Source organism: Bacillus rossius, chromosome 13 (assembly GCF_032445375.1).
Source record: "Bacillus rossius redtenbacheri isolate Brsri chromosome 13, Brsri_v3, whole genome shotgun sequence".
NCBI classification, from domain to species: Eukaryota; Metazoa; Arthropoda; class Insecta; order Phasmatodea; family Bacillidae; genus Bacillus; species Bacillus rossius.
The window spans coordinates 3,212,912-3,228,271 of record NC_086340.1 but is presented as its reverse complement, the minus strand read 5'-3'; the positions used below and the strand labels follow the sequence as shown (position 1 = coordinate 3,228,271).

The 15,360-nt window shown below is 37.8% G+C and overlaps 1 protein-coding gene across 1 annotated transcript; it reads right to left on the bottom strand.

Moving 5' to 3' along the window:
* Positions 1-3,788: 3,788 nt before the first annotated feature.
* On the bottom strand, positions 3,789-15,360 carry LOC134538108 (eukaryotic translation initiation factor 4E type 3-like). Its single transcript, XM_063379133.1, has 4 exons — positions 14,945-15,360; positions 11,881-12,109; positions 8,623-8,845; positions 3,789-6,880 (listed from the first exon to the last, which is right to left on the bottom strand). The coding sequence occupies exons 1-4, from the start codon at positions 15,088-15,090 to the stop codon at positions 6,840-6,842; spliced, it is 639 nt and encodes a 212-aa protein (XP_063235203.1). The 5' UTR covers positions 15,091-15,360; the 3' UTR covers positions 3,789-6,839.

The window sequence follows — 15,360 nt, the reverse complement described above, 5'->3', positions numbered from 1 at the left end:
CGCACTTGGCGGCGGGAGGTTTGAAACAGAGGGTGATGATGGGAGGAGAGGGGGCAGTGACGGCGTGAGGCACATCGGGCTTAGGGGAGGGCGTAGCCCTGGTTGACGTCAAAATTAACATGTTATTATCAGTGGCGTGCCCAGGATTTTGCTCTTGGCGGAGGGGGGGGGGGGGGGGGGTCAGGCAGAAGGCTAGGGCCTTTCCGGGGAGCCTGGGGGGTATGGAATACCCCTCAGCTAGGCGGGGGGGTCCGGGGGTCCTCCCCTAGGAAAATTTTGAAAAATACGTGTTTAACATTGCTGATTTAGGCTATCTTAAAATACTGTTTAATTAAACATTTATGCTTGTGTCATTGAATTTATTTTTATATCATACTAAATATATTTTTTTTTTCATTTAATGAATTTAATATTAAAAAATTTTTAGGCCTGGCGGGTGGGGGGGGGGGGGGTCGGTCCCGCTCGCCACCCCCCCCCCAGGCATGCCCCTGATTATTATAGCCTATAAGGGTGAAAAGAATGATGATTGTGGTGATTATGGAACTTGTTTGCAACAGATCTTACCTAAAAGATGTGGTAGTTGTATAGAATGACACACACTGCATGGCTAAAGCCGAGCCCCAGACAGCACTCCCCCTTCAGATGCCATCACTCGACCCGTCACGCCTGCCATTTGTTATTTGTGCTGCACATACATAGCACGATCTCGCCCGCTAGCCCACAGTCTTGTTAGGATCTCGTCAAGCTTGAGAGAGTTGATACTCCTGCACTCGTTGCTTCAATTGTAGGTTCTCGAGTTGTTCTCACAACAGCTGTGACTTCAGCTAACAAGGGAATACTGAATGAATGATTGACTTAATGAATAACAATATCTCTGTGTATGTGTGTGCGCACGTATGTAAAAAAGAGAGAATGACATTATCATAGTAAGAATTGTAATTATTTTTCAACTTTTTTCTATTCAAGCCAATATTTAGTATGTTTCAATAGGTACATTGTTTTATATTGTTTATTATAGTATTAAACTTGTATGTTAAATTGGTATATGATTTATCAGTAATTGCTGTAATTGGTTAGTGTGTAATTTAATGTTTGATTCCTAGATATAACTTCCTATTCATTGTTTATGTCTCAAGGTTCAGTTTAACAGTGCCAAAAAAAGTCACAAAAATAAATAAATAATCTGATATAGTAATTGATGCACGATCATGCGGTTTGGTAGATAGACAGTGAAAATATTTTTTATAGAAATACGGTAAAACTATTTCTTCAAATTCTAACGTACACTTTGTTTAACAAAGAATGACAACAAGCATATTAAAAAAGGGCGTAAATTATAACGGGATATTCCTTTCATTTCTTGTTTGTAGTATAAACTGAGCTTATAAGTACGAACGGTAAAGTGTTGGCATCGAGGTAAGTAATTTTGATGAAACACTGGCTGAAATATCAAGTAATAATAAATAGCCCCCAAATACAATTTCATTAAAATATCTTCATTAATAATGTCATTTCATAGTCCATAACAATCATAAATGAAAACTACACCTACAAGGAAAAAAAAAAAAAAAATTAATTTAATATATTTTGATCAAAGTACCTAGTTTAGCATCATAGCAGTTACAAATCATATAAAAGTGTGGTATGTAGTACATATAACACAATTTTAAAACTACTGAAAAAGAAAATGAATCTACTATTCTGTGAACATTCTTTTGACAGAATTAATAGTCAGCAACTACACAATTGCTAGTTAATAATAGTTTGGAAGAGAGTTGCTGGAGCTTCCAGGGGGTAGGTTCGTGAGGTGACGGCAGTAGCGGTTCCAGAAGGGGGGGGGGACTAAGGGTCTCAAGCCCCCTCCAAAAGCATCTCGGTCCACTATTGTTTTAGTGTTTGCCTTGATAAAGCCTAGCCTCAGCTGGGTCAAGCCCCTCCCAAACCAAAATCCTGGATCCACCACAGCTGTGAAGGTGATCAATGGCTGCCTGTTGGGAGTGATGCATGTTTTGCTGTATGTGAATCCTCTCGACAGAAGATTTGCCTACACCCTGCAGTACTCAGCTGCCTTGCTTCTCACTGCTTGCTTTTGGCCTCATCATTGCCAGTTCCTAACAGACTTCTAAAAACTGCTCGCTTCTTGTTGTATAACTTTATTACGTATTATAAAGCTGGGTGCACTACGTTCATAAGTGAGTGCACAGGATAGCCGGCCACCCACACAATTGTACACACACGTGTAAAAATGGTCCACAATTTAATTTTTGTGTATTAATACAAGGGATGTCCGTAAAGAAAGTACCGTTGGATCATCAAAAAAAAATAATAAACTTGTGAGAAAAAGTCTTTTATTGCCAGTTTTAGTTTACTACATATCTACTTCACATTTTAACATAGTCACCACTCAGTTCCAGCACTTTTTGCAATGCTGCACCAGTTTCTTTAACCCCTCTTGTGTACATGTTCGCCGTCTGGGAATGAAACGGACGCCTCGGCCGTAGGCTTCTTGGACTTTGAATACCCAATACGTGTAGCTTAAGTGCAGGCGCTCAGTAAACTTCTCTGCAAAAAGTTTAGCGATCTCTGTACTCGAGTCAAAAAATAATGGCTACAGGTTTTTTGGGACAAAAAAGGCTTCAATTTGGTTGATTTAATGAAACTTGATTCAAAAATTACAGCAAAATATACAAAATTACGATTGTCAGCTCATTTAATTTCCAGGTGGCTAGCTTCCACGCAGAGGGGTTATATAAACTGGTGGAGCGTTGCTAAAAGTGCTTGGAACTAAATGGCAACAATGTGAAAATGTGATGTATATGTAGTAAACTAAAACTTTCACTAAAAAACTTTTTCTCACTTGTTTAGTTTTTTTAATGACCAAACAGTACTTACTGTACTTTACGGACATCCCGTTTGTATAAGACAGTGAAATTTCACTTTTAATCTAACATTTGCTGGTAGTGTTCATAAGTATTTTAAGTAGTATTCCCTCGAGATAGTACACTAGTAGCTTGTAAACTTTTTTTAAACCCAAAACACTGTATGAGGGTATGACATGACGGGTTATGCAAAAACCTTTGTGTCCAATATTTAAGAAACTTATTAATTTTTTTTAGTAATTTTTATATACATTCATTGTGAGTCATATAGCTAATTTTGATAGTTCATTTACAAAAAAAAAAAAAAGAGGGAATTAGGTACCTGAGCAATGTAGGCTAATTCTCAAAAATATTTCTCTACTGTAAAGCAGTTAAAATATTAACAGAACCCAACTCCAAAATCCCTTATGTCTCTACTATCACTGGCTTTCTGCACCATGTGTTTGAAACAGAAATAAAATATATTAATTCCCCTCTTAAGTGCACACCCCTCTGCCTTGTGGACAACCGTAATACAAGCATTAGTAAAATAACGTGTTCTCTCTAAATCATGGAGATTGAATCTTATGCATACGACCCATGTTCTATTACTGTTATTATTTTAATACTGTATCCACCTAATACCTTGGATGTTCGTCACACAATCCAAACTGAATATTTTTAGAATGGCACAATGCACGGAGGTGCTTGGTCTTACTTCTCAAACATATCTTTCTCACCCCCCCCCCCCCCCCCCCCACAAATAGCCATCACGACTTGACGTGTGGTAACAGTAACACTGCCGTAAAAAAAATTAATGTATTTTTACACTACATTTTTAAGAAAAAGACATTACTAAACAACTAACTCAAAGTAGTAAATTTGTTTAAACGCAAATTCCAGGTAGCTTAAAAAGAAGGTTAAGCACAATTTACTGACAAGAAAATCAATTTTCTTTATTCTCAGATGATATTTTGATTATTTTAATATTCAGAAAATTATTTTACACACTTTTTGATTCTCATTTTTAAATTTGAGGATATATTTTTTTAATAATTTACAAACCTATATACTTAAACACTTCTTTTGGAAAATCTTAAGTTCAGCACTTGCAACAGCTTCTCATTAAATTTCGTAAACACATACTAGAGAAATCTCTATTACAATGTGCTACCATGATAGCAACTAAGTTAAGTGTTAAATTCTGCAAGACATCATAAAAATTACAAACATGATTAGAAATTTCACAAATGAAAATGGGTAAATATATTCTAAAATACAAAAATATATATCAGCTCTTGATTTTAAAAGTACACAACTACATAACAATACATACATTTAAAAAAATCTTTAAACTAATTAATTATACTGAACACAAAATGAAATGACTTAAAAATACTTTCGTAAGTATATTTTAAATTCAAGGGACTTGGCTTGGAAAGGCACACTAAGACAAAGGGAGCATCACAGATCTGCAATTCAAGACAAAACGAGACTTTCTACGTTTTTTAAGTGTGAGGATCTGGTACATAGCACTAAGTAATACAAACATAAAGGTGATCCAAGTTTCAATGAACATGCCCTGCCAAAGAACTACCAAAACTTATAACTTATGGTTACTATTACTACCGTTGTAATGGTGTTAAAGACATTAAAGACTTCAGTAGAAAGCAAATTCAGTGTTTTATGGCATAACCTTACACTCACATAATCATCACACCGTTATTTCAAGGTATCAATTTTGAAAAAAAATTCTTGCATAAAATTTGCATGGTGTTTCTGGTCCCGCTGTTAGAAAAGAGCGCTTTGTGTGGGTAATAAACATGACAGGATAAAGCACCATGCAACAGCAATCCGTTTTCAAATTGCTCTCAGACAGTTTGGTAGTTATAATGGGAAAGAACAGTTATTACAATTACAGCAAAACTCATTTCTGATGTACCCGCACAATACAATTTCCCATTCGACATGGTCAAATGTTTTAATCCTGCCATATATTACATTTTTCTAGTAAGATGTCCATAAACTTATTTTTCCATATAAAACAAAACAATGTATTTTAAAGTTTACATATGCTATCTATTTCGATATTACAGCTTAACTTATTTAATTAAGAGAAATACAAAGTTGTAAGACATATAAATTTTATTTTATAAATGTTTTAAAAATTTATAATCTTCATCTGTTCATTTTTGTTACCACTGTGTACAACATATAAAAATGTAGCCAGCACTATTCGGCAGCCCGTACAGTGTGTGCTCACGTAGTTGAATATTGATATACATTTCTTGCAGAATGCATACAACACACGTGCTTTACGTTTTTGTTGCATGCCTTATTACTTATTAGTTATTACTTAAAATGGTTAGTGTGCTTTGGTATTATCTATTTTTTAATTAAGCGTAGTTTTCATTAATGGTTTTTGTTTTTAACGAATACCTTTAACTCGACAAAAAAAAAAAAAAAAAAAAACTTTTCTCGCATAAAAATTGCACCCCTACTTTTCAAACTTGATTTTAGTATAAAATGTGTGACGATTATGTGATAAAACACTGTATTTACATTTTAAAAGGAGTGCTTTTTCCTAAAGGAACATTTCAAACGTTTCCAGATTCACGCGATCACAGCAGAAGTGTTTGTGAAGCCGGCATATAGCAGAGCTGGCTGGTAGGCTGCCTCCAGATGACAGCAGCAATTGCTAGCCACTCCTGGTCGGACGGCATTCAGACGATGTCCAGAGTGGAGCATGTGATTCCCAGCAAGTATCAAGAGAAAGGAAGTGACAGAGAGTATTACTGAGACACTTGGGCCTCACAGCACCGGCAGTGCCCCGCCTTTTCCCCGGGAGCAGCTAGGGGACGCGCATCTCGCCCCTGTCGCGGCTGGGGCGAGCGCTATCCGGGTCCGCTGGTACACCAGACACAGACTACACAACAGCATCATGTCATTCTCGAAGGTACTCGCACAGCTTCTATCACCATCGATGCTAAATCCAATCAAATATGAACAAGAAACTAAACTAGAAATTGTAAAATAGTTTTCGTACATATAAAAAAATTGGTACCTTTGAACAACAAATACAAAAAGTTAAATGACTGTGTATGGCACTGGCAATCCATGAGCATTAGAAATAATTTTTTAAAACTAATTCAAAGGCCAGAACCTATAGGTTGATGTCATTATACTTCTCATAAATACAATTCATTAAAAAAAATGCCTGCTTGTTGTGCAGTCATAAAATGTATTCTTATACATAGTAAAACAAATGATTAAATAATTAACAAAACTAAATAATTAAATGTTAATTAACCAACTACATTTCGACAATTTTGTTTCCAGATACACACACACTTGCACCATCCTATTGCTTAAACGACATGTTTCTGGACTAAAACTTCACTCTCGCAATCATAGCCCGGTATTGCTGGCTCAACCAAAACAGATGGAAACCTAACCAAAGCTATTTCTCAGTGTTTAACTTACAGCCATGGAGGCTTTGTGAGGAGCTATGAACACTTTCATGACCAAGAATTTCAGCATCTGGCAAGTCCTTAGAGTTTGTGGTATGTGAACAGTGGCGTTGCATGGTTGGCAGTTCTTACTACCAGGAGTCATCAGTTATCAAAATGTGTCTCTTATGGTGGGCTGTATAACTAAAAACTATGAGTTTTGATTAGATAATTGTGTTCTAGTACTACCAAACAATAATCCTTAACAAGCTACTAGGTAGGAAACAAAATTTCCATAACTCAAACAATTCAAATAATGTAACGTCACTTAAAACACTTGGATATTACTTAACAAAGACTCAAATTACATGTCCACTTATAACAAATGTTGTATAATATCTCTGCTATCAACTAAGCACACTTTGTGCAACACCACCATACGTCATGGCAAAAGAACTCCTCAGAAAACCTGTTGTCGTGGTGGCAGCACCGCGAAGCCAGTCAGCTGTTAGCTGCGACCATGAGCGAGTCGCTAGCGCCTGCTGCCTTCGTACGCGTGGTGCTTCTGATGTTCTGTGAACAAGGAAGACGAGGCAGGCTCGGTCAGCAAGCAAGCGGGTCTTCTTGTACGTCACAACACTCACACTTCACCGCAGTACTGTATACAGACAGCCTCTAGGGTTACCTCTCTCACACTCCTGACAGTTGCTCCCTGTTCTAACTGTCCCTTGGCTCGCCACTCTATCTCACACTTCACAATACACTTCAACTAACATACATAACATTAGGAATATACTAAAAAATGTGATGATATGGATAAAAATCAATTCCTGTCCCAATAGATATACATTACTTTAACAGATCCAATAACCAATATAAAAAAAATTAATACTTTTTGCAAATTATCATAGTGCAGGTCTCCTGAATATAAATCTTTTTAGATTACAAGTCAGTACAGGAGTAGAATAATTTATTAGAAGGATATCTAACTATATAAATCAAATCTTGAAGTGGCCTTACACAAGCCTTGAGAAACTGTTTAGACCATAAGCATTATATATGTTTTTAACTTTTTTTTGTGATGAAGTTGCAGCAGAAGTTTGCCGTTGAATTCAGACTCATCCTGTTTACACAAGTCGCATTCTGCAAAAATTTGCAAACTCTGCTGTCCAAACACATAACGTGAAGGACACAAAAATCTACTCGCGCTGCGATCAGCCACAGCAACTGTTCCAACAAAGATGTGCACATGAGCCTGATACTGTCAGCTATAAAAATATACTAATGGAAAAAACAGCATCATGTAATCAATTTTGGTTTCTGTGAAGAAATTACTATAGTACATCTCAAACATTCTCCTAAGAATATTGTTAGTAATAATCCTTGCAAGTACTTGCAATATTAAGCAAGGGTTTCAAACTTTTGGCCGGTACTCTACAGAGCAAAGTTGAAAGATAAAGGACTCGCATTCCACGGGAACCATGTTCGAAGCCCAGTCAGGCCATCTTCATTACTAATGGCCAGTTGCACCATCAGAGTTCAAGCATTATCTCGAGTAATTAGCTCATTTGAACATTGTTCGACCATATTTTCTGTTGCACCATTTTGTTTTGAGCGCAGAGCAAAGATCACTGGGAACTGTGATGTGAACCAACTTTCACGTCAGTTCGTAGCAATGATCTTGGATTGGCACCACGCAAGCAGTCATGGCCGTAATTTTCACAGACTTTACGCACGTTAATTCAATCAAACGTAAAGTATTATTTACAAAATTCCAGATCATATTCAAAAAATAATTACTCTAGTGTTACAACCTCTTCTCACGAAAAATATCCACATTTTAAATGTTGAAATAAATATTATTTTAGCTCAATGTTTTAATATTTTTCATCATAATTACGTTCCATTTTAAATAGAGGCACCTTTTAATAAAAACCTATCCATAACATTCGGATTACTTCTTTTGTATTAACTTTTAAATAGCAGTGTGTGTTTTCAGATGTTAATAAAATTCAAAAGATGGGGCAGCGACTATATATGCTGCTATCTTGTGGCAATCACATCAAAGATCAAACAATTGTTTACAGTGTCACAATAAATTGTAGCGACTTCGTATCCTTCCAACCCACCAATAGAAATGCCCGTAAAATTTCTTCGACAGAGCTGCTGCCTGTCCACGTAGTCCCAGTGTGTGCTGGATCGTGTAACTGGCCACGAGTGCCACGAGTGCTGCTGCCTGTTGTCGCAGATTCAGTCCACGCTAACAAAGGTAGCGTAGTCCCAGTGTGTGATGGATCGTGCAACTGGACACTCACGCTTGTAGTACTGCGAGGGGAAGGACACGTCCGGCAGCAGCCTCTGGATGGCGGCCAGGATGGTCGCGTCGTCGGCCATCTTGGCCAGCTTGTTCCACACCTGCACCAGGTCGTCCTTCTCGCGCACCGTGACGCTCACGCCGCAGATCTCGTCGCCGTCGGCCAGGCAGTCCGCGAAGCTCTCCCCGATCACGGCCACCAGCAGCTCCTTCCACACCCGCGACTGCGCAGCACCCACGGGCGACCCCAGCCCCTCACAGCGCACTCCTGATCACCCAGGGCAACCACCGGCGACCAGTCCACGGACAACAGATCAAAACACAGTTGGAGCAATGACGAAAAAAAAATTGGTTGTCTGTAAAGTCGGTTTACGGACGATAGTTTAACGTGACAAAGTCGTAACAAAACATTGATGAAATGATTGCATACTTTTATGAATAAAATTGAATCATTTTTATTGAATTATCACTTTTTTGTATGGATACAAAGAAGGAGTGAAATGAAATCTACAATTTAATTGATAAATTTACTTTTATTTGCACTCATTAATTCAAATATGTTTATTACTTTAACGAAGAGATTATTTTAACTATAACTTTTATACATGTTTGCTATTTAAATTCTTCCAATCTGTGTTATTCTGTTAAGGATAGGACGATGATAGGAAAAGTAGGAAATAAATGGGAGTGTTTCAAGTTTAATGTGCCTCAAAAAAGTCAAATCAATGGTTGTTCCAATCGAGTGGAAGAGAGATAGATGCAGCGCAAGCGTACAATGAGCGTAACGGGACACAGCGTAATGGGACAATGTACATAACGGTACACTTTTTCGTGAATGCAGCTGGCGTTCATCGATTTATTAGAGGTCACGTCAAAAAATTATTACAATTTTTTAATTTCATTTTTAGCATTTTTTTTTATCTGCAACACCCGCCCGTCTGAAAAAAAAAACACCCTAATTCATTCCGGTATAAAACAGATCGGTAAACAAAATAATTTGTTTTCCAATAAGGTAAGTGAGCTTGCTGACTACCATTTTAATCAAGACACTACTCCCGTTGAAATTAATTTAAAGTACTTGCATATTATGTACATTGACATAAACATGGAACAACATTTTGAGATTAAACAACCTAAATATTAAATTTAAAAATTCACATACTGCATTATTTACACAATGGGGCTCGGGCGTAACATTCCTGTGTAGCCACTACCGACACTTGTGTTACAAAATAATACTGATTTTGATATAGGAGATATATTTCAGTTATAACAAGATTTTAAAATGCATTAACTTAATGTTTTATGGAAGTGAAATTTGTCACAGTTAATATACAAACTGGATAACCTGCACCTGGATAATTGGGAGTCTAATGTACCCTAATACTAATTAGACTAATACTTAAAAATGCCTAATGATTTTTCTTTCAAAACACCCATTAGGCAGTCAAGTAATATAGTATAATGTTTAAACATGGAATGATGACTGGCGTTGATCTCCCGTCAATGCCACTGAGAATGACCACAGCGTGGCTGGGGTGGACCAGGCGGGATGATACTGCGATGGTTCAATACTGCCTTCTGCAGTGTGGAGGTGAAGGGACAACACAACACTGGGCCAGAACTGGCAGGTATTCAGCCCAGGATCTACGACTCACTCATCAAGAATTCTGACCACTCTGCGAATGGGTCCAACGAGAGGCAGAAATTAATAATTTAAAATTCTTTAACAGAATTTTTTTTTGTATTGCATAATCAATAAATTTTGAATTTTAATGACAAATATGTTTTGTTTTGTTAATTATAATTCAGTTCGTTGGTTAAAAAAATTAGGTCTATTAAAACTAAATGTTGTATCTGATAAAAAGTTGTTTTTTTTTTACTATCTAAACTTATACTATGTGCATTTAAATGAGAATTACATTATTGATCTTGACTGTTGGTAATCCGGACAGGGTCTCGTCACATCTAGCCCAGATTAGCAGGACTCCACCCTACCATCAAAAGTTTAGCCTTCTTTTGAAGGTAGGCAGCACACTTTAATAGAATCTACGAGAGTGCAAAAGGTTGGCTATAAATATTGACAATATTAGAACATTTGAAGTCATTCATAATTCTGGAAAAGAATTTCTCTTTACTTAGGACTAAGCAATGTTTTGTTGACGTTGAAGGCATGGGAGGCTAATGCTAACCACACGAAACAGGGATATCAGGTAATATTCTTACAGTGCCTCTTTTCCGCAAAGTAATAATATAAATCCGAAAATACCTTTTCTGAACACTAGACACGTTCCTGTATTTATCCTGAGAACAGAGTTTCTGAATTCCTACTGGTTTCTGAGAAATTACTGTTTATAATATAAGTTCCATTACAATGCGTGTGCATTGACAAGGCTTCCCGCCATTTTCACTTTCCCGTGTGGGTCTGTGTGTCTATATGATTGGGTGAACTTGAGTTAAATGGTGTAATTAGCTACATTAAAAATACTTCAAAACATTGTGCACGGGTGATTGGGTTAGTATAGCTACACTATAAATACTGTAAAATATTTTTAATGGTGCTTAGGAATAACCAATTTAATATGTAGCTATACCAACCCAACCATACACATTGTTTTGAAGTATTTTTAATGCAGCTAACACAACGTAATCAAAAGTTTTCACAATTTAACTACAGTTCTCCAAATCATATACACACACAGACACGCACAGGAAAGGAAAAAAATGCAACGACCGCATCAATGCACAGGTATTGTAATGTAATCTATTAACAGTGATTTCTCCGAATCCAGTAGGCATACAGAAAAGCTGGCTATTAGGGTAAATACGTCTCTAGTGTTTGAAAAAATTATTTTCGGAACGTTATTATGACTTCCCGGAAGAGCTGCGCTGTAAGAATATTCCGGACGTGAAAGGAAGACAGCGGCCAACCACTGCCACCAGGGGTGCAACAACTAAATTTCCAAAAGGGGGGGGGGGGGGGGGAATATACCTTTTTATAAAGAATCATCGATCCCCCCTATTGAAGCGGGGGGGCCCGGGGGTACTCCCCCGGGAAAATTTATATTTCTAGGTGGAAAATGGTGCTATTTAAGCAGTTTTATTATATAAAGATTTATTACACAGCACTTTCTTTTCCCCTGTTTGCCCCCACTTCAAGGTTTCAGGGGGGGGGGGGGCAAAATACCCTTGCCCCCCCCCCCCCCCCCCTGTTGTTGCGCCCCTGACCGCCACACTCGGGGGTCGCAGAGCCACGCACGGTGTCCTTCTTCCAGCACTTGAACCTCCAGGTGCCGCCGTGCTGGTTGTACGGCTCCTCCCACAGAGGCTTGCGATCCTCGCGCATCATGTGGTAGCTGTAGCGCACCGGGATGTCGGCCGCGTCAGGGATGTGGTTGTACACGGCCCAGAAGCTCTGCACCGTGCTCACCGTGTAGATGCGCTTCAGGTTGGCCTTGAACTCGGCCGCCGACACCCCTGGCACGGCCCTGCGTCAGGACGACCGACACTGGTGCGCTTTCAAAAATAACATGTTAAATGTTCACAGTTTCTGGAATCTATTTAACATTATGTAGACAAGTAGAATGGTACACTCAACCTCATTTTTTAGGCAGTTTTTTTTTTTAAAAAATACATTACACAGTTCTGGGAAGTAAAAGCTTTGTATCGCCTATCCAAGTCCATCCATTAATCCTAATGGCATGATACAACAAAAATTGTGATGTAACACTGAATTATGATCATATTATCAGATAAAATAATAATATATATATTTTTTTTAGTTCCCAACATTGTTTGTATTGTAATATTTTTATTATTTATTTTGACGTACTAAATTAAAACGGCAAACATCATGTACCACAGGATCAAACATACAGGATTACGCCATCAGTATCAAGGGATAAATCTAGATACAGGATACAGAACAATTACTTTCTGGGAGATTTGTACCTATCGAGAGACATTAGAGTCGGGGGAGTACGAAGGGGGAATATATTCCTACTCTGAAATCCTAAAAAACTATCTATCATTTCCACCAAGAAAAGGAAAGAATTTGAAAGCAAACGGGCAATATCACCAAAATATCACCAAAATGTACTTCTGCATATAAACCTAGAGTTTAACAAAATTAAGAAGCCTATTTAGAAATTACCTAGGTACATGATTTTGTAAATTTTTCATGATCTCTTAATTGCTAGACTAACTTAATCCAACCAACCGTTTGTACTATTTTATAGGTATTTTTAATGTAGCTAACAAACAGCAGGTAAGTAGTTTAACCTAAACAAGCCTACAATTTTAAAGTAATTTAAATGATGCTAATCTAACAACCATGCTTTAAAATGGTCAATTACTGATGAATTACTTCAAGTATCGCAAATCCTTCTTTGATAATGATGATAAACCTGTCAAAAAGTTAAAATTAAAAAAAAAAGTATTTAGGAGTTTTTGTTATGTATATTACGGAAATGAGGCTCGCCTTTAAAAATCAACTAATGTTTATACTTTGGCCATACTTTGAACCAGTTCGAATCACAAGGGCAAGCGAGGTATGCAGGATCACAAGTACATGACAGTGTACTTGAATTTGGACTCAGCCTAAACATCTAGGCCGGCTTGAACAGTTGAAACTTTGAGGGAAAGAAAAGTATTTCTCCATGTGATCAACATGTGGGGTTTTTCCCTAAGACCATCCTCACACGACTCAAGAGACAAGGGTCCCCTGCAGGAAGGGTTGTTAAAGGGAAAGGGGGAAAGGCATACTCCACATTGTTCCGGCCAGTGACGGAGCATGCGACTGTGGTCTGAGAGCCCGGCCTACGGGCCTAGCAACCGAGGTAAGGTGCAGCGTAGAGCAATGTAGAGCAGCGTAGAGCAGCGAGGTGGGGGATGGGTATGTGGAGAAGGGAAGGGGTGTGGTCCGTCTGAGATGACTAAGGAGTTGGAGTAAGAAGCATTACAGAGTAGGAGGAGGTGGTTGGCCAGGCTGTTAAAGGTGATAGCTAGGAACCAGGGTGGACAAATTACAGGTGGAAGCACTGGAGGGGATGAAGGCGGACAGAAAGAGTGAGGCACTCTTCACTTAGGACAAGGAGGGAGGGGAATGGGCTCGAGAAAGGAATGCTGGGGGTGAGTTTTCCGAGGGATCTCAGGAGAACACTAAAGAGGGGGGCCTCTAGGCACCAGGTGGAAGTCCAACTGCGAGTGTAACAAATCCATCAATACATTAGGCTCGTCGCCAAAATATTTACTAAAATCTGTCATAAGAATTGTCCGAAACAGCATGCGTAAAAGTTAGAAAAATACTATACAAAATTCTTTGGTAAATATCCTAGGTCGCGACTTTTGCGCTAAAGTTAAAATTACGAAAATACCATTTTCCAACACTAAAGGCGTTCCTGTATTTATCCCAAAAACAGAGTTAATAAATTTGTAATAGTTCATGAGAAATCACACTTTCAACTTACATTGCAATACCTGTGCATGGACGGTGCCGTCGCCATTTATTGTTTACCCATACAGATTTGTGTGTTTATTTTGGAGAACTTTAGTCAACGAAGGTGGTATTGTTTTATAATAAAAGTACTTAATTTGACGGCGTATTCCAGTTGTAAGGAAATATGAATGTGTATATTATCTGTTTATTGGTTGTTGGTCCAAATGTCATTGAATTAAGTAAGTTTTTTTTAAGTAGTGTTTTGAATTACATAGTAACAAACAATTCAGAGGTTATCTTGGCAACATAATAAATTACTTAAAAATATTTTAGACGGTTGGTTGGGTTAGTACAGCGAAATTAAAAATACTGTGAAATCATGTGAACAGTTGGTTAGGTTAGGATAGCCACATCTTAAATCGGTAATTCCTAAGCAACCATTATAAAAATATACATATATTTTAATGTAGGTATACTAACCCAACCAAACTGTCCACAATGTTTGAAAGTATTTTTAATGTCGCTAACTTTACCTAATCGGCCATTCACAATATTTGAAAACAGTTCATCAAAACAAACACACAAACCTACACCCACACTTAAAACAATTAATGGGGGCTGCAGTGGCAATGCACAGGTATTGAAATGTGAAATAAAAACTGTAATTTCTCAGAAACTAGTAAGAATTTACTAACGCTGTTTTTAAGCTAAATAGAAGAATGTCTATAGTGTTGCAAAATTGTATTTATGTAACTTTATTTTTACTCTGAGAAAAAGCCGTGCAGTAAGATATTTACCATTTCTTCATCACGCAGCTACTCAAGTACTTTATAGATAAAAATTATAGTAGACGGTGTTAAACGTTAACCTACCACCGCACACGTACTTGTCTAGCCAGAACGTCCACGGGGTGTTGAGCGGGATCCCAGAGGTCTCCTGCGAGCGCAAGTTGTCGATGGTGATACTGGAGAAGACTGGCGATTTGGAAAGATCGCAGGCACTGTCGTTGGACTCTGACCCTGATGATGCCATTGTTCGTAATTAATAAACACTGGAGGTCTCGCTTCAGATTAACACAAGTACTGCATGGAAGATCAGACTGTATCAACACGCCATTCGTAAATATATATACGTATATACATCCACCTCAGTTAATATTTTTGTCAAAATATATACATATATTAATTCCCTTGTTACGTCCTTCAAATCCGTCAATCACAAACCAAATCAGAAAATTTAAACACCCAGATATGATAGGATATACGACAAGTAATGTGGTCAATCGGTCTCCATACAAATTAT

What these genes read in the sequence shown, in the direction of transcription:
- LOC134538108 (XM_063379133.1), bottom strand. Translation starts at nt 15,090, where the DNA reads ATGGCATCATCAGGGTCAGAGTCCAACGACAGTGCCTGCGATCTTTCC. An exon ending in TGGACGTTCTGGCTAGACAA is followed by an intron (nt 12,110 to 14,944) that starts GTACGTGTGCGG and finishes GTCCTGACGCAG; the next exon opens with GGCCGTGCCAGGGGTGTCGG. An exon ending in AGTGCTGGAAGAAGGACACC is followed by an intron (nt 8,846 to 11,880) that starts GTGCGTGGCTCT and finishes GGTGCTGCGCAG; the next exon opens with TCGCGGGTGTGGAAGGAGCT.